We start from the raw sequence: 20,314 nt of genomic DNA, 5'->3' as shown, positions 1-20,314 counted from the left end.
TGTATGTTATAGGATAGTTATAAATAAAGTGTAATGGAGGCATAAATAAAGGAGTGAAAAACAAAAGTCACAAATGAAGTACAATAAAGGATAAACAAGATACCACCAAAGAAACAAAAAAGCATTTCAGCAAGAGATACAGTATGAGCAAGGTACACTTACTTGTTTAACAAAGATTGATTGAGGACTTACATACAGTACTAGAAAGCAGGATAATAGCTACTTTAGTGGGCGATAGTGATTTGGCAGGGATATAAAAGGGCTGCTTCTGAGATACTACTAATATTTTGCTTCTTAATCTGGATGCTGTTTTCATGTTGTGTGTTTGCCTCGGGAAAATTTGTAGAGCTTTTAACTTAGAATGTGTGCACATTGATGTATATGTTATATGTCAGTGAAATTTCCCCCAAAAAATAGTAAGTTAGGGCTAAACTTGAAAAGCCATATTAACCAGTTCTGACCTTGACTGACAATTTCCTAATTTTGCCTTTGTTCAAACTACTTACTCTCTTTGCTCAAGAAACCCTTTCTTTTCCATTCTATTTACATATTGATCCAGCACAAATCTGAAGTGTCCCTTGGCACAATTAAGCTCTCCTTATATCGCTTCTAGAGCAATGATCATAGTCTGTCTTCTGTATGTTTATTCTTAATTCACCCCAAATGGTGTGCTTCTGAAGACCTTTGTTCACACAGTTCCTAGTGCAATAACTCACATATAGTGCTCAAAAACTGTTTGCTTCATTTAACTAAAATACATTAAGTAATTTTTACCCTGAAGAAGCTAAAAATACAAGCTAAGATGTAGAAAAAATTAGGTAATGTGTTCCAGAATATAATCAAGGCATATGACCTGAAAAAGAGATTCAAAGTTGTCTTTAATTATATGCAGCAAGCATATAATGGACTTGAAATAAATTCAATGGAATAACAATAGTTAGATGGATGGAGAGGAGGAACACAACCATTCCAGCATTGCAATTCCAGGGAGAAATACAAAATATTCCATTCCCGTACCAGTGATTTATTGCTAAGTAACAAACTATTCCAAAATTTAGTGGTTTAAAAAGGATATATTTGACTATGAGTATGCAATCTGAGCTTGATTCAACTCATTGGTTCTTCTTGTGTTGCCTGGGCCACTCCTGTGAATTCAATCATCTGGAGGTTCAACTACAGCTAGAAATCCAAGATGGCTTCACTCATATCTATTACCTCAGATGGAAATGTAAAATAATTGATTACTAAATGAGCATTTCTCTCCATGCGATCTCTCCAACTGGGTAGCTAAGACCTCTTTTCTGGTGGCTCAGGATGTTCAAGAAAGAGTATTCCAAGAGGACAAGTTCCAATGTACAAATACTTATTAAGCCTTGCTAATGTGCTAATGGCTGAAGCAAGTCAAATGGCCAAACACAGGTCTGTGTGGTATATGGCTACACCAAGGCATAAGTGCTGGGAGATGTGGTTCACTGGGAAAGCCAATGGAAGGCAAAATTATTTAACCTTCCTTAGCCTCAGTGTTCTCATCTGTGAAAAACAGCTGCTACGAAGACTTGTGTGAGACAAAAATAAGATATAGAAGATAAAGCCCAATAAATGTTAATTTCTTTCCCACCATTTCCTCAGCCTCCAAAAAACTCCATCTAAAAAATAATCTTAATGATAAAATTATGTTCAATAATTACTTCATTCACATTTTTACAACAGCATTCCATGGACATTTTGGCTGAACAACTGAGCAGGAGCTCAGATACTACTTGGTGAACGAAGTTAAATAGATGAGATTACACTGGGGTTTGAGCACTTCCTGCTAATGAGTTTGATAGTACAGCAGCCCACATGCATCCTCTTGCCTCCACTGATTGGCATAAGGCCTGGAAAGCCTCCTGGGGGACAGAAAGCAGGTGGTAAACATTGAATCCGGTATACTATTAATGTTTAACAAATATAATGTGTGATGAGCTGGGAGAGTCCCATCAGGAACAATGATGTCAGGAAGGAAAAGCGTGGGAAGGTATGATACAGTGAGCCAGATCCAGTAATAGAATTCAGAAGGAAATGTCAGCTCCAGGGTTAATGATACACACCTGACAGCAGAAACTACCCTATCCCAGCCAATCTGGAAGCATTTGTACACTCTGGAAGAAAGTGACTGCATATTCACATGAATCAAGAAAGCTGTACTTTGAGGCCCAAAACATTCTGGTATTGTCAGACACTTGATAAAGCATAACAGAAGGGAGGAGTTTCCTGGGGCTGCCGTAACAAAGTACCACAATCTGGGTAGTTTAGAACAATAGGAATTTACTGTTTCACAATTCTGGAGGCCAGAAGTCTGGTCGTTTCACATCATCTTCCTCTGTGCACATGTGCCTCTGTGTCCACGATTCCCCTTGATGTGACACCAGTCATATTAGATATTGGGCATTACCCTAATGACATAATTTTAACTTGATTACTTCTGTAAAGAACTGTTTCCAAATAAGGTCACAGTCTGAGGTACAGGAGGCTAGGACTTCAACGTATCTTTTTTAAGCTGCACACCCCTCAAACCATAACAGAGGATGTGCTCCCTTTTCCACACACAAAAAGCATGCTGGCCAAAGTAAACTGGCTGAGCTCTGCAAGGTGGTCACTGAAGCGGCAACAATGATGACACAGGGAGCAGGCAGCTCCGCTAGACCTGGTGCTCCTGCAGGGCTCCTGGAGCCTGAGCTCTGCAGGCCAGGTGGGCAGTAGCCCTGGTGCCCACAGCAGAGCCTCACACCAACTGTTGCAGCTCAGGTGTTCGAGACACATGAAGCCCGTGAGAACTGGGACTGTGGCTCTCAGGACTTTGGGGGCTAAGTCCTGGCAGTTTGACTAGACAAGGGAGAAATTAAAAGATCTATATTGCCAATCACTATATTACTTTCGGATATCCATCTTTCCTCAGAAAAAGTATTCTCTATTATTACCAAGAGCTACAAGCAGTGATTTACAGCCTACCAGAGATAGTGATATCATTATATTTTACTAATGGCATTCTAATTCCGCTGATTATCTGACACGGTGGATTTTCAGTTTACAAATGATGATCATGGCGGTAAGCAGTAGTAAGAGAGTGAAATTCCAGAATAGCACAAGAACAGAACTACTGGTCCAAGATCAGCAGCAACCAATGACCAGGTCTAATTTACATAAATTAGTAAGTGGTACCTTTAAAGCTTCTGGGTACTATTTCAGTAGCAGAACCCAGAAAGGCCTAAACTTCTTTCTGGAAAGTGAATGGAAGCATAGAGCGCTGCAGTACGGATATCACAGGTCACTAAAGCCTGTGACATTCAGGTTACATTTTGTTTCACCCAAGAATCTTTCAGTACAATCCTTTAAATAGCTTTTCTGGTACAGTTAGAATTTTTCAATTAACAAAAACTAGATTTCACAAAACTTAAAAAATCAACACATATGTTTCTTAAATAGCATATAATTAGGTTCTAATTACCTGTGGTGGATTAGCCACATATGGATGCAGAAATGGTACTCTACTTTTACCTATAGTCTTTCTGATTTAAAGGTTTGTAACAAAATATACCTTTTCTCTGTAAATCAGCATGGATATTGATTGCAGCACTATGAATAAAAGACTGGAAACATTCTAAATGTCTAACAATATAGGAATGATTCATCTACTCATAAATAGAATATTTCAGAGTCATTAAAAACTATGTGAAGAATACTAAATGAAATGAAAACACTTACACTGTAACATTCAGAGAAAAAAATAGGACACCAAACTATATATACAGCGTGACTACAATTTCATTTAAAGAAAGAAAGAGAAACAAAGAAAGAAACAGAAATAAAAAGTCTAGAGGGAAATATAAAAATATATCAAGGGACACCTGGGTGGCTCAGTCAGCTGTGTCCGACTCTTCATTTCAACTCAGGTCACAATCCCACAGTCTCAGGATCGAACCCCACACCAGGCTCTGTGCTGTGTGTAGAGCCTGCTTGAGATTCTCTCCCTCCCTCTCCCTATGCCCCTCCCCATTGCTTGCACACACATGAGCGTGCTCTCTCTCTCAGGTAAAAACAAACAACTACATATTTGTGTGTGTGTGTGTGTGTGTGTGTGTGTGTGTGTGTGTGTTAAACCTGACATCTACACAGCAGAGTTACAAGTAACTGTTACTTTATTTTAGGATCTTTTCTGTGTTATCTAACTTTCCTGCAACCAAAATATTTTCAAAATCACACAAAAATTATAACACTAATAAATATAGTTTATATATTATTTTTAGAAATAAAAAATTACTGCTAGACAAGTAATAGAAATAACTGAATCTTTGATGACAGGAGTAAGTAAAAGCTAGTAAAAAAAATCCCTTTAATACTGACAATTATTATTCATGTTAAGCTAATTGTGAATAAAACACAAACACACACACCATCATTATTTTTGTCCAGGCTATTAAGTGCCAGCCTCATTTTTATCTCATGGTCTTTAAGGTACTGCATAAATTCTTCAAAGTCCAATCCTGAATCATCATTGGTATTTCCAGCTTCAAAAATATGCTACAAAAAAGTAGAAACTCATTTCAGAGATGTATTACAAATAAAGCCACTGTAGCATGCTAACATTGACACATTTCATACTAATTATCATTTTCATCAGCATCCATTGTCCTAGTTTTTCAGTCACAGCTACAAGGCTAAGTACATTTGTGATTTTTAAACTTGTGCAATACTAGAGTCAATAGCCACCATGTCATTCCAAATAATTCTGAATCTTATAAGTCGGTAAGTATTTACCAGAGGTAAACAATGAATGCCAAGTACCTTGAGGGAAGAAAGGTACTGAGATACATAGTCTTTGCCATCAGAGACTTCACACTCTATTAACCAGATGAGATAAAATACTTAAAATTTTGGTATGACTCACAGCTTAATGGTTTGAGACTCAGCCTTATGCAGTAAGAGTGTATATTCGAATCTCACTAGGTTGTTACAGTTTTTTAAATAAAAAATTAATAATCATAATTCTTAAATATACATCATATGTATTTCCAACAGACTCCTACCTCAAAGAGATAGGCCATGTCTTGTTCATCTTTGTACCATCTATGCCTAGCATAAGGTATGGCATACTAAGGCTCTTAATCCATATTTATTGAATTAAAAAATACTGTGAGGGGTGCCTGAGTGGCTCAGTCAGTTAAGCATCCGACTTCAGCTCAGGTCATGATCTCGTGGTGCGTGAGTTCGAGCCCCACGTCGGGCTCTGTGCTGACAGCTCAGAGCCTGGAGCCTGTTTCAGATTCTGTGTCTCCCTCTCTCTCTGACCCTCCCCCGTTCATGCTGTCTCTCCCTGTCTCAAAAATAAATAAACGTTAAAAAAAAATTTTTTTTAAATACTGTGAGCTGGACACTGGTCTAGGTGCTAGGGTTAAAAGACAAGAAGATGCAGTGCCTTCCCTGAAGAAAGTTACAGACCACTCACATAACCAAAGAGAATATTTCAGGTGTTATACTGGGAATGTATTCAAGGTATAGTAGAGTTGGGGGGGACGGGATTCAGGAGAGGAAGACTGTATGAGCTGAGACTTGCAGGAAAAAAAAACAAAACAGGCATTAGCTGAGCAAACAAATGTGAAAAAACATCCCAAGAATATGTCACAGTGTCTGCAAGCAGGCAGAACACATGTTAATTAGAAAAAACACATTAATAACGATAGTGATAACAACAGCTAATATTTATGGAGCACTTACTTCTAAGCACCTTATACATATAAACTCATTTAATCTTCATAACAACCCTACATTGTTCCAATTTGCTAAGGATAAAATGCAAGGGAGAAAAGTAGGAGACACCATAAGCACAGGGAGATCGTGAGAGAACTTACGTGCCACAAAAAGGATTTCAAATGAATTCTATAGTTAGTATTTCCAAATGAGTGGAATACATGTGGTGCTTATGTTGAAGCAGTATTAAATAACACTAAATCACAGTGTGAGAAAATTATTCTCATTTCAATTATCTTTCAGTCCTTCTGGTAACATCATGGGCAACATTTCAGTTTTGTGTTAATATTCCTGAATACTTGCCAACTTAAAAAAAAGGGAGGATAAGTAACAGGATAATTTTATCAAATAATACAATATTTAGCCAGCAATTCACAACACTAATTTGTTTTTATTTTACGCTTAATTTTATTTTTTATTTTTTTAATATTTATTTATTTTGAGAGAAAAAGAAAGCACAAACTGGGGAGGGGCAGACAGAGAGAGGGGGAGAGAGAGAATCCCAAGCAGGATCTGTGCTATTAGCACGGAGCACATAGGACTTGATCCCACAAACCATGAGATCATGACCTGGGCTGAAATTAAGAGTGGATGCTTAACCAACTGAGCCACCCAGGCGACCTGTATTTTATGCTTACTTTTAATCAACTAGCTTTCTGTCTATGGTAGTATTACAAAATTTTATTTTAAAGTAAATTTCTTGACATATAAATGAATCCACTCTTAAAATAATTAGAGTACAGTCAGTTCTTGATTATAGCAAACTCATGAAGTTGGGAAATACTGATATAAATAATGGTTCTCTGCTAAGACAGATACCATATGGTTTCACTCTTATGTGGATCCTGAGAAACGTAACAGAAACCCATGGGGGAGGGGAAGGGAAAAAAAAAAAAAAAAAAAAGAGGTTAGAGTGGGAGAGAGCCAAAGCATAAGAGACTGTTAAAAACTGAGAACAAACTGAGGGTTGATGGGGGGTGGGAGGGAGGGCAGGGTGGGTGATGGGTATTGAGGAGGGCACATTTTGGGATGAGCACTGGGTGTTGTATGGAAACCAATTTGACAGTAAATTTCATATATTAAAAAATAAAAAATAAAGAAATAAAAAAAAATAAGTATAAAAAAAAAAAAACGTTGAAAAAAAAAAATTTAAAAAACTGTATTTCTATATCCCAACAATGAACAATTGGAAATTGAAATTTTAAAAAATAAAAATAGTATTATTTACAAAAAAAATAAATAAATAAATAAATAATGGTTCTCTGCTGACAAATTTGGGGATTTTTAAAAAAAATTGTGAGTGTAGTTGACACACAACATTACATCAGTTGCAGGTATACAACATAGTGATTTGATAACTTTATATGTTATGCTGTACTCACCAAAGACTAGCTACCATCTATTGCCATACAATGCTAGTACAATACAATTGACTATATTCTCTACGTTGTGCCTTTTATTCCCAAGACTTCTTCATTCCATAACTAGAAGCCTGTATCTCCCACTCCTTTTTTTTCCTACTGATGAATTTTAAGCAGAGAAGTGACATGATCGATGTTAGAAAAAGGTTACTCCAGTGATAAACTTTGGTGAGAAGGAGAGAGAAAATATTAAAAATAGAAAGAACAATAAGAGGGTTATTACAAAAATCCAGAAGAGAAATGAATCTCCGAACTAGGGGGAAGGTGGTAGGAATGGCAATGCGGAGCAAAATACAAAAGATCTTTAGCAAGTGGGAGGTAACTTGATCACTGACACAATATAGAAGGTAAGGGAAAGAGAGGAATCTAGAACTCTGAAGGTGTTATTTGGGTTGCCATGTGTATAGGCAGGGTCTTACTCTGACAGTCATCAGGTTTGCGAGAAAAAGAGTTTGGGGCATTCTGAGTTAAGGAATAGGCAAAGAAGCAAAGAGGTAACGCAAGACTGAGTTCTAGAGTTTAAGCTTCAGTGACTATAAAATGGTGAGAACCCCAAAATAGGAAGTTGGAAGGAACACTGTGATGAGGGGGCAGTCAGGAAAACATGTTGACTTCGAAGTGCTAGTGAGGTATCTTCAAAATGTCTAGCAGACAGTAGACAGCATTTGCAGATCCTCACATACAGGTCTTGGAGATGTGAACTTCAACAACATCAGTAGAGGGACAGGGCAGAAGCTATGGGAGTAGATAAAATCACTGAGAGATATCGAGAATGAGAAAAGGGCTGGTGTTGACCCTGGTAATACCTACCCTTGAGGAAGTGGTTTTTTTAGACATTTATGTCATCTTCAAAATTGTTGCCACAACAAAATGATAAGTGATAATCTTTTCCTTAATATATTTCACTTAATTGATATACTTTTTAAAAACCAACTATTTTTAAAATAAACTTTGTATCATTACCATAACTAGGAAAGCAGTTTAAGTTTCCAGAAATTAAAAGTAACTACAAATAAAAATTCACCCAACCAAAAAAATGGACAAAAGATTTAAACAGACAATTCAGCAAAGAATATGAAAGAAAGGTTATAACCACATAAAAAGATGCTCAGAAACATCAGTCATTAATGAAATGCAAATTAAAAACACAGTGAGACAGCACCACTCATCCACTAGAATGGCTATAGTCAAAAAAGTCAAGTACTGACAAGGATGTAGAGAAATTGGAATCATCACTGATGGTGGGAATATGAAATGGTATAGCCACTTTGCAAAACCGTGGCAGTTTCTCAAAAAGTTAAACATATACTTAGCAAATGACCCAGCAATTCCACTCCTAGGCATCTAACCAAGAGAGATTAAAGCAGCTATACAAAAACTTAAGCACATATATTCATGGCAGTATAATTCCCAATAGCTAAAAACTGGATACAATCCAAATGCCCATCAACAAAATCGGACAACCAAGAATCACCACCAGCATGGAAAAAGCACCATACTCTGTAAGTGGAAGAACTACTCCTGAGAAAACCCTTAGTAGTGGAGATATGTATAAGATTTGAGGGAACATTATATCCATTAGGAAAAACAAAAACCAACAGTTCTTATAAGTAAAAAATTATAGTCATAAATTATTCAGCAATGTTTTATTAACGAAATGCACATAGCTGAACAGCTGAAGACTAAGCCAAGAAGGTCTCCTAGAATGCAATGCAAAAAGAGAGAGGTGAAAAGGATAAAAAAAGTAGAATTGGGAGAAAGATCCAAGAGATCTAATATTCATTTATTTGAAGTTCTATAAAGAGCTTGAAAGAAAATGATTAGAAGAAAGACAAAAGTCTTCAAACAGAAGTTGTATTATGATCTAGACATATCTGAGTAAAGAGAAAAACCCTAAGGCCTGAGAGAGAAGAAGGAATGATTAGCATCAAACTTAATTATCTGCAACAGTGAATATTAACAATTGAGCAAACATAACATAACTTATACACTTGTCAAATCATTATGTTATACACTGAAACTAATATAACACTGTGTGTGTCAACTGTACCTTAATTTAAAAAAAAAAACAAAAAACCTGAGCAATATCTTCAAAGTTCTCTTGGAAAATGATTCAGAAGCTAAAAGCTGACACCTAGCCAAACTAGCATTCAAATATGGTCAAAGTAAACCCAGTTTGGGATATACTCCGTTTGTTACCCTTAAACTCTGGAGAGGCTTCTTGAGGATGCAGTTGCAGTAAAATGAAAAAAAAAAAAATCCAAGAAAGAGGAAAACATGGGATAAAAGGAACTTGATGAGAAATGGAAGAGTATAGCATATAATTTAAAGGTAAGCAACTGTTTATAACATGGCCAGAAAACTTAATGCTAATGTTAAGAATTCAATTCAGCAGTAAATCCTGGTCAACATGTGCCCATGGAGAGAGGCTGAGGTGACTGAATTGTAGCCCCAGGAGCCCTGGCGCCAGGACGGGGAGGATGTTGGCTTCATTATCCTAGGTCACCTTCTGGGCTGTGAGCAAGAGAAAGCACATCCAGGTACCCTCGCCCTGGCACCTTCAGCAGTAAATGAAATAAAGCAATTTTTTCTTTTTTTGAGAGAGAGCACAGGCACACAGGGGAGGGGCAGAGGGAGAGAGAATCTTAAGCAGGCCCCATGACCGAAGATCATGACCTGAGCCGAAACCAAGAGTTGGACGTTTAACCAACTGAGCCACTCAGGCACCCCAAGATAAAACAAATTCTTAAAGATAAGCCTGAACATCATGTCCAAACCAAGGGTTGTAATGGCCTTTCTTATACTTTTAGAACACACAAAAACAAAAGGAAATTCTGATGGAGGAGTTCCTCATGGAGTCAGAGTGTTCCCTGAAAAGAAAATACACACATACACAAAAACAAATAATCCAATTTAAAAATGGGCAGAAGACATGAACAGACATTTCTCTAAAAAAGACATAACAGATGGCCAATAGACACATGAAAAGATGCTCAATATCACTGATAATCAGGGAAATGCAAATCAGAACTACAAGGAGATATCACCTCACACCTGTCAGAATGGCTAAAATCAACAACACAAGAAACAACAAGTGTTGGCGAGGATGTGGTGAAAAAGAAACCCTCTTGCACTGTTGGTAGGAATGCAAATTGGTGCAGCCACTGTGTACCATGGCCAGAACAAGAAGGAATGATTAGCCTCATAGAGGCTCTTCAAAAAAATTATGTAGAGGTTCCTCAAAAAAATTAAAAATAGAACTATCTTATGATCCAGGAATCAGACTACCAGGTATCTATCCAAAGAATACACAAACACTAATTCAAAGGGACACATGTACCCCTGTGTTTATTGCAGCATTATTTACAATAGCCAAACTATGGAAGCAGCTCAAGTATCTATCAATAGAAAAATGGATAAGGAAGATGTAGTACTTTTTGCAATGGAATATTATTCATCCATAAAAAAGAATGAAATCTTGCCATCTGCAATGACGTGGATAGAGCTAGAGACTATTATGGTAAGCAAAATAAGTCAGTCAGAGAAAGACAAATACCAGGTGATTTCACTCATATGTAGAATTTAAGAAACAAAACAAAACAAAACAAAAAAAGAGATGAACCAAAAAACAGACTCTTAAATATAGAGAACAAACTAATGGTTTCCAGGGAAGGGGATGGGTGAAATAGGTGATGGGGATTAAGGAGTGCTCGTGTAGGGATAAGCATCAGGTGTTACAAGGAAGTGTTGAAACACTATATTGTATACCTGAAACTAATATTACACTGTATGTTAACTAACTGAAATTTAAATAAAAGCTTAAAAAGGCAAAACAAAACAAAACAATAGAAACCAGCAAACCAAGAATTAGAGAATGAAGAAGATGAGATCCTTCTATAGTTACAATCACTTGTGTGACTTGAAATGTGACATTGGATGATCAATTAAAATTATTTTTAAAAAGCTTCTTAAAAAAGGGAAAAAACCCTCTATGAGTGAGTAGAGATTAGTCCCTTCTTCTTCAGGGTCACCACTGTGCTGGATAAAGCTACTTAAAAGTGAATTTTGTCACCTTGTGAAGACAAGTTCTTCAGTACCCTAAGTGTCTTTCAAAGTATGATTTATTACCTCCAATAATGCTTAAATATAAGATGAAATTATCTAATAAGTTTTCAAATAAATTTATCAAGAAAATATAAATCATAGCTCAATGAAAGACAAGGAAATTCATAATATCCTGTTCTTTATCCATTCAGAGTATGAATCAGTCAATCATGCTCAGGATGAAATGAACAACTTACGTTCCCACATGCTATTTAAAATAACTTTAGTTTGTGGGGGAAAAAAGAATGAAATCTTGCCATTTGCAACAACATGGATAGAACCAGACACTATAGTGCTAAGCATAATAAGTCAGTCAGAGAAAGACAAATACCATATGATCTCACTCATATGTGGAATTTAAGAAACAAAACAAATGAGCAAAGAAAAAAGAGAGAGACAAACCAAGAATAGATTCTTAACTATAGAGAATAAACTGATGGTTACCAGAGGGGAGATGGGTGGGGGGATGAGGATTAAAGAGTCACTTATGGGGGCGCCTGGGTGGCGCAGTCGGTTAAGCGTCCGACTTCAGCCAGGTCACGATCTCGCGGTCTGTGAGTTCGAGCCCCGCGTCAGGCTCTGGGCTGATGGCTCGGAGCCTGGAGCCTGTTTCCGATTCTGTGTCTCCCTCTCTCTCTGCCCCTCCCCCGTTCATGCTCTGTCTCTCTCTGTCCCAAAAATAAATAAAAAACGTTGAAAAAAAAAAAAAGAGTCACTTATGATGAAGATGAAATAAAACAATAAAAGAAAAGGAAGAAAAAGGAAGAAAACATAACTAACACTTTAATGCACAATGCAGAAGACAAGTTATCCAGTGAGTTTGTGTTCAATAACCCAAACATCAAAGGAATGTATGGCTGTGAAGAAAGTTTTAATCTTTGACTCCCTGGACTACTCCGGCTCCAAACTCCAGAAAAGCTTGTGGAAGCCCTAGGCTTACTGAAGAAATCATGTAACTATCACATGCTTAAAGTTTATAATTTATGGCTGCATTTGAGGAAAATAAAATGATTCACTTTGAAAATGAAGCCAGTGTTAGATTCCAAAAGAAGTGATATGTGTATTCTTTCTAGGGCACAAAAAATGAGAAACTACTATTCTTTGGGACATTTTTCTGTTCTGTAAAGAAAAAATATCCTACCCTGCACTTAACTCTCTTGCATCCTTTCTGTTAAAAACAGTTTCTTTCAAGTTCCCTTCCTGGGAAGATTTCAGGAAACGTATTCTTCCCAATTTTAGTTTATGTGCTGCCGAAGCAAGCACCAGGAAGCATATTTTTAATCGATGTGCACTCGTTTGATCTTGGTGAATGGCTTGAATGCACGTCTCCTGACCAAGTTGATGGCTCTTAAAATTCAGAGGCAGGAAGTCCTAACTGCTGGTGTGATGTGGTGGTGCGTCATTTTTCTAACCAAACTTGGCACAGCCTCTATATTTTTATTAAAAATTTCATTGTCAGATGCTTCATTTATTTGCTTACCCTTTAGCAGTACCAGCCATTAGATGAAAGTATCTGACACAGATTCCTTGAACTGTAATGTGGAATAGTTCTGAATGATGGGATCAAAAGGCAAAAAATACTTCACCCACCATTTTTAATCTATTTCTTTTGCCACTCTAAATGTCTGCTCAAAGACAGGGATCTCGAACTGACCTGGATCCTTTTAGTTGAAAGGTCTCTTAAAAGCCACCTAGTCTGCTCCCCTCAATCCTACACCTGAGGAAACAAAACCTCAGGAAAGCTGAAGGGCTTTTTTGTCCACCCTCACACTATGGGGATGCAGAGATACAGCCAAGACTCTGTTCATGCTAGCTCTGCACTCTGAGGCAGCCAGTGAAGGTAACTGGTTTCTTTGTCTGGTCAACATTTTGATAAGATTTCTTTCTGACCTGATAAACATCATATTTAGTTTCATTTCATTTTGAGTAAGAAGGATCTTATAACCCCCTTTTATGTGAATTACCATCTAGTTTCTTTAGAACTATGAAAGAGTGGTTTATATTAGCAGGGAAGACATTGCGGCAACGCAGAATTATTTTTTTGGTTTGTGGTAGTAATCACGAAGCAGACCATGGGGGTCTTTTCTTAGAATTCCTAATTTGCACACACTTTTTGGAGCCAAAGTCAAATTGCTAAAATTGTGAAATCTGATATTTTAACCTAGTATTTTTATTACCGACTTTTCTTTAGCAGTATTCTTTTTGTCACTTAGTTACTGATTTTCCTGCGTTTGATATTTTAAGTGTTCTATGAGTGATATACACCTTTTTATGAAAGCTGAGTCTCATGAATTGAAGTAGTTGAGGTCCTTGATGTCTGTCATCCTTACCAAAGTACCTGACACAAAACTCACCAGAACCTAGAGCCATAGCTTTATGTAAATGTTCATGAGAGCCTGCCTAGGATGTGTTTGGAAACGGCAAGAATGGCAACAATGCTGGAGCAATTATAGCTCACTGTAATACAATCAGCAAAGGAGAGAGGGAGTGAGAAATGGAAGAAAACAAGAGACAAGGCCAGAGAGGTGTATGTAGTCAGGGAATATCATACAATTATCTTGTTTGTCTTTTTACTGCCTGCCTCTGCTACTAAAACATAAGCTCCAAGAGATAAGGACTTTGTCTAGTTCATCACTACACCCCAAGCACATAGAACAGCTTCTGACATACAATGGGTAATCAATTAACACTTGTTGAATAAAGCTTAAAAATGACATAATATAAAGAAAACATATTCTGTGAATTTTATTTAATCATTCTATGGCCTACTTAAGAATATAAGTTCACCTAGAAGTTTTATAGTTTCAACTTTAGTTGGTCCCAAGTTTTAACTATTTACAAGACATGCTACAATGAATAATCTTGTAAAATTATAATCTTTGAATCACAATTGTTTGTAACATAGATTCCTAGAGAGAGAATTGCTGAATTAAAGGACATGTAGATTTTCTAAATTTTATACACCGCCAAATTATCTTCCAAAAAGGGAATGTCAAAAAACTAAGATTGTCAAAAAACTAAGATTGTCAAAAAAGGGGGGGTAGGGGAAGTAATGTCAAAAACTGATAGCTTTTCTTCTAAGATCAAGAACAAGACAAGGATGTCCACTCAAGCCACTTTTATTCAATATATTACTGGAAAGTCCGATCCATGGCAATCAGACAAGAAAAAGAAATAAAAGGCATACGTATTGGTAAGTTAGAAATTAAACTGTCAGATGACATGATACTATACATAGAAAATTCTAAAAGCTCCACCAAAAAACTATTACAAGTAATAAATGAATTCAGTAAAGTTGTACAATATAAAATTAACACCCAGAAATTGGTTGTTTTTCTATACACCAATAACAAAGTAACAGAAAGAGAAATTAAGAAAACAATTCCATTTACAACTGCACCAAAAAGAATAAAATACCTAGGAATAAACTTACCTAAGGAGGTGAAAGACCTATACTCTGAACACTATAAAATAATGACAAAAGAAATTGAAGGCAACACAAACGAAAAGATATCCCATGGAATATTAATATTCTTGGAAAAATTAATATTGTTAAAATGTTCATACTACCCAAAGTAATCTACAGACTCATTGCAATCCCTACCAAAATAACAACAGTATTTTTCACAGAACTAGAACAAATAATTCTAAAATTTCTGTGGAACTATAAAGGACCCTGAATAGTCAAAGCAATCCCGAGAAAAAATAAAGCTGGTGGTGTCACAATACCAGATTTCAAGATACAAAGCTGTAGTCATTAAAACAGTATGGTACTGGCATAAAAAACAGACACATAGATCAATGGAACAAAACAGAGAGTCCAGAAATAAACACACACTTATGTGGTCAATTAATCTATGAAAAAGGGGGCAAGAATGTACAGTGGAGAAAAGACACTATCTTCAATAAATACCCCCTGGGAAAACCGGACAGCTACATGCAAAAGAATGAAAGTGGACCACTTTTTTACACTATACACAAAAACAAACTCAAAATGGGTTAAAGATCCAAATGTGAGACCTAAAACTATAAAACTCCTAGAACATAGGCAGCAATTTCTATGACATTACGATAGCCATATTTTTCTAGATTTATCTCCAGAGGCAAGGGAAACAAACCAAAAATAAACTATTGGGACTACACCAAAATAAAAAGCTTTTTGCACAGTGAAGGAAACCATCAACAAAACAAAAAGGCAACCTACTGAATGGGAGAAGATACTTGCAAATGATACAAAAAGGTGTTAACATCCAAAATATATATAGAACTAATACAACTCAATACCAGCAAACAAATAGTATAATTAAAAAATGGGCAGAGGACCCAAATAGACATTTTTCCAAAGAAGACACAGAGATGGCCAACAGACACATGAAAAGGTGCTCAACATCATTAATCCTCAGGGAAATGCAAATCAAAACCACAATGAGATACCACCTTACACCTGCCAAAATGGATAGAAGCAAAAAAGACAGAAATAACAAGTGTTGGGATGGATGTAGAGAAAAAGGAACTTTTGTGCACTGTTGATGGAAATGTAAATTGGTGCAGATGCTATGGAAAACAGTATGGAATTTCCTCAAAAATTACAAATAGAACATACCATATGATCCAATAACTGAACTACTGGGTATTTGCCTCCCCCCAAATGAAAACACTCATTTGAAAAGATATACACCTCCCTATGTCTACTGCAGCATTATTTACAATAGCCATGATACAGAAACAATCCAAGTGTGCACTGACAGATGAATGGGTAAAGATGTGGTAGATATAGACAATCAACATTACTGTCATAAAAAAGGATGAGATTATGCCATCTGTGACAACATGGATGACCCTAGAGGGTATTATGCTAAGTGAAATAAGTCAGACAGGGAATGAATAATACCATTCGATTTCCACTTATAAGTGGAATCTAAGAAACCAAACAAACAAACAAAAAGCAGAATTAGACCTACAAATACAGAGAACTGATGGTTGCCAGAGGGGACAGAGGTAGGAAGATGGACAAAATGGGTGAAGGAGAGTGAAAGATAAAGGCTTCTAGTGATGAAATAAATAAGTCACAGGAATAAAAGGTACAGCATAGGGAATACAGTGAATGGTACTGTAATAATAGCATTGTATGGTAATAGATGGTAGCTACACTTGTGGTGAGCATAGCATAAGATATACAGAAGTTGAATCATATGTTGTACACCTGAAAACTAATGTAACATTTTATGTCAACTATACTAAAATAAATAATTTTTTAAAAGGGAATGTCAGGGACACCTGGGTGGCTGAGTCGTTTAAGTGTCCTACTCTTGATTTCTGCTCAGGTCATAATCTCACAGTTTGTGAGATGGAGCCCCGTGTCGGGATCTACACTGTCATCAGCACAGAGTCTGCTTAGGATTCTCTCTCCCTCTCTCTCTGCCCTTCCCCTGGTCATCTGTGCTCTCTCTCTCAAAATAAATAAATATTTTTTTAAAGGGAATGTCAATTTATATTCTCATCAAAAATATTACAGTGTGCCTACTTCCCCACATTATGACAAATACTAAATACTATCAAACTTTTCAAATGTTTGCCAATCTCACTGATAAGGAAGGAAGGGAAAAAGAAAAGAAGGGAGAGAGAAAGGGCACCTGGGTGGCTCAGTCAGTTGAACAGTCAACACTGATTTCAGCTCAGGTAATATCCCAGAGTCATGGGATCAGGCCCCACGTTGGGATTCTCTCTTGAGACTCTCTTTCTCTCCCTCTGCCCCTCCCCCCTGCTCATACTCTCTCTCTAAAATTAAAAAATAAATCTTTAGGGGCGCCTGGGTGGCGCAGTCGGTTAAGCGTCCGACTGCAGCCAGGTCACGATCTCGCGGTCCGTGAGTTCGAGCCCCGCGTCAGGCTCTGGGCTGATGGCTCGGAGCCTGGAGCCTGTTTCCAATTCTGTGTCTCCCTCTCTCTCTGCCCCTCCCCCGTTCATGCTCTGTCTCTCTCTGTCCCAAAAATAAATAAAAAACGTTGAAAAAAAAATTAAAAAAAAATAAATAAATAAATAAATCTTTAAAAAAAAAGAAGGAATAAAGAAGGAAAGAAATATTAAATTATATTTTTGTTTCAATTTGCATTATTAATGAAATTAAACATCAAGTTTGTTGGCTTAAATATTATTTCCCATATCTGAACCTAACAATCTGTGCTGGTAGAAATTGGATACAAATCACTAAGGGACACAAGAAGATTAAAAATTACTACTGACATTACATTAACTATTTAGAATCAAACTCAGACAAAAGAAACCAAAAAACAGAAGACTGATTACATATAAAAGAAAAGGGGGAAAAAGTACAGGTCAAAAAACATTGCAAGTAAAAATTAACCTCTGCTATTGAGACCAGATGGCATGATAAAATAATTTATCATTTTAAATTATTAACATGCTGGTTGTCACACTGAATTGGAAATATTTTTTTTTTACTTACCTATTGTTGCTGACCATGTAGGGAAACAAGCACTCTCATTTATGGCAGTAAATGAGACAATCTACTTAGATAATAGTACAATCTAACTACATAATAATTTTGCAGTATGTATTAAGATCCTTATTCATACCTTTTGACCCTGAAATTACTCACCTAGAATTTTATTCTAAGGAAGATGAAAATATAAGGGGAAAAAAATTGCACACATCATTTACATTGCAGGAAAGTTTGTTAAAATGATGCTTTGTTCTCATAAGAGGATAGCTAAGTCTTTATACCTTTAAGAAGTGATGGGGGGTAGTTATAATTTATGTCTTTCTTTGATTCCTTACCTATATAATACTGACATTAATTTTAAAGAGGTGAAATACTCTCTTATCATCATATGGCATAACATCTATTCACTGCTAAGTGAAACAAAACACATTTCAACTAGATTTTTCCTCTACTTTAATATTGGAAAACCTACTAGAAATCCAAAACATCTAGAAATGTGAATATAAATTGGCAAAATTAACATTATTTATCAGTATAAAGTTCTCTAATTTTTAAATTTCATAATAAAACCTAGGATATCACAGCCAAATTTTAAAGTTCCTCCCTAAATTTTTCCATACTTTATAAATGTATGCTTGATATATTTATAATACTGAAAGAAAACAATACTATATAAGATTGAAAAATCTCTTCCATCTATTCACTTTCCTGAAATTTTTAGTCCTTCTCTACCAATTTCACTTATTCCTCTTCCATTCCCTTTGCAGGACAAGTCTTCCAAAGCAATTTACAATTTCTTATTGGAACGTTTGTTTAATGAAGCTCCAAGATGTATATATTTTGCTGCTTTGGAAAGCAAGCCAACTTGTAGTATTCCTAAGATGTTATATTGTGTGTACAGCACAGAATTCAAATAGGCATTGAGGTTATTGGTAGACATATAAGAAAATAACTTCTTCTCCTTCAGAACCTTTTAAACACTTTTATATCAGAATCATTACATAGCATTTTCTACCAACTGGCTTCAAAGACTAATTTTTCCTCTTTTGCCAATAAAGACATTTTTTCCTACTACAGTTAAATTTATAGAAATTATTCCAATTATTGCATAAGTTTTTTGCCATACTTCATTTGCATTCCATCATTAATCACACCTGCTCACTCAATACATTTTAATTGTACATTAAAATCAATTTAAAGTCATATGCCAATTTCAAGAAAAAATGTAGGAACCACATGCTTTCCTATGCATGACATTTGCTAGTAAGTCACAAAACAACTGGAGGCTAAAATGAAGAAAGTTTTTGAAGTAGTACAAGGAAAGCTCAAGTGAAGGACAACAGTTTTATTTTTATAAAGCATATAAAAATGCAGAAATATGTTGTTTTTAAAAATAAGAGTTTGCTGGGGCGCCTGGGTGGCTCAGTCGGTTGGGCGTCCGACTTCGGCTCAGGTCACGATCTCGCAGTCTGTGAGTTCGAGCCCCGCGTCGGGCTCTGGGCTGATGGCTCAGAGCCTGAAGCCTGTTTCAGATTGTGTCTCCCTCTCTCTCTGCCCCTCCCCCGTTCATGCTCTGTCTCTCTCTGTCTCAAAAATAAATAAAACGTTAAAAAAATAAAAATAAAAAAAAAAAATAAGAGTTTGCTCATTTTCCCAAGGGTCAATGAGGTTTATTTCTCCAGGTGATTTACTTATGTAAATCCTGAGAATTCAAATGAGAATCAGAATTTTCCTTTTTTTTTTTTTAAACACAGGGCTTGAACTCTCAACCCTGAGATCAAGACCTGAGCTGAGATCAAGAGTCGGACATTTAACCCAGTGAGCCACTCAGATGTCCCTAGAATCAGAATTTTGAAACTTAGAACTCTCTTGTTTTTTATACATGAGAAAACACAAGTTTAAAATGAAATGGAAAATGTAAACTACCTAAGGCAGTACTTAACACATGGTAAAAAATCAATAAATAGTTCTGTCACTCTTCTGCTTGCCTTGTCAATGGTCAAATGACTAGCCAGTGGCTTATCTGTATGGTTTGTAACATTACTGGACAAGAGGTAGCCTAGTTCAGTATTTTATATCAAGTATGCCATTTCACAAAGTTGTGGGTAAACTTTTCAATTCACCTATTTTTAATTAAAGTCAGTGTGTATGTATATGCCCTGTGGGCTCAGTCGGGACCACTGCCTGGGAGAGAGCCGCTCATATCATTGGGCCTTCTCAGACACTCCCAGCCATACTCCCATTCTAGTGTTTCAGAATCTCCCACATTCCTAGTGAAATCTGTAGAAATGGAAATTTTTTTTGCTCTGTTTTCACCACCCTCCAACCCTATGGATATAAATTAGTGCAAAAACAGCTAACATCTGCTAAATGACAATTATGTGTCCTCGCTGTGCTAAAATAAAGCCTTACCTAGTTTAATCCTAACAGCTACCCTATAAGGTGAGTTCTAGTCCTATTAGGAAAATTTACCCAAGTGGGGCCCAGAGAGTGAGATGCTGAAGTGTTGTGAGGTGAAGGTCACTGGACATATATAGCC

At 36.4% G+C, this 20,314-nt stretch overlaps 1 protein-coding gene across 1 annotated transcript in view; it reads right to left on the bottom strand.

Annotated features, from left to right (window-relative positions):
* Positions 1-20,314, bottom strand: part of LOC131504272 (mitochondrial adenyl nucleotide antiporter SLC25A24-like) — a 52,838-nt gene that overhangs the window by 28,360 nt on the left and 4,164 nt on the right. The window contains exon 2 of the mRNA XM_058716346.1: positions 4,434-4,560. Coding sequence (XP_058572329.1) covers positions 4,434-4,560 — 127 coding nt within the window. The remainder of the gene's footprint in view (positions 1-4,433; positions 4,561-20,314) is intronic.

Source organism: Neofelis nebulosa, chromosome 2, assembly GCF_028018385.1.
Source record: "Neofelis nebulosa isolate mNeoNeb1 chromosome 2, mNeoNeb1.pri, whole genome shotgun sequence".
Taxonomy (NCBI): domain Eukaryota; kingdom Metazoa; phylum Chordata; class Mammalia; order Carnivora; family Felidae; genus Neofelis; species Neofelis nebulosa.
This window is presented reverse-complemented; position numbering and strand designations above follow the sequence as displayed.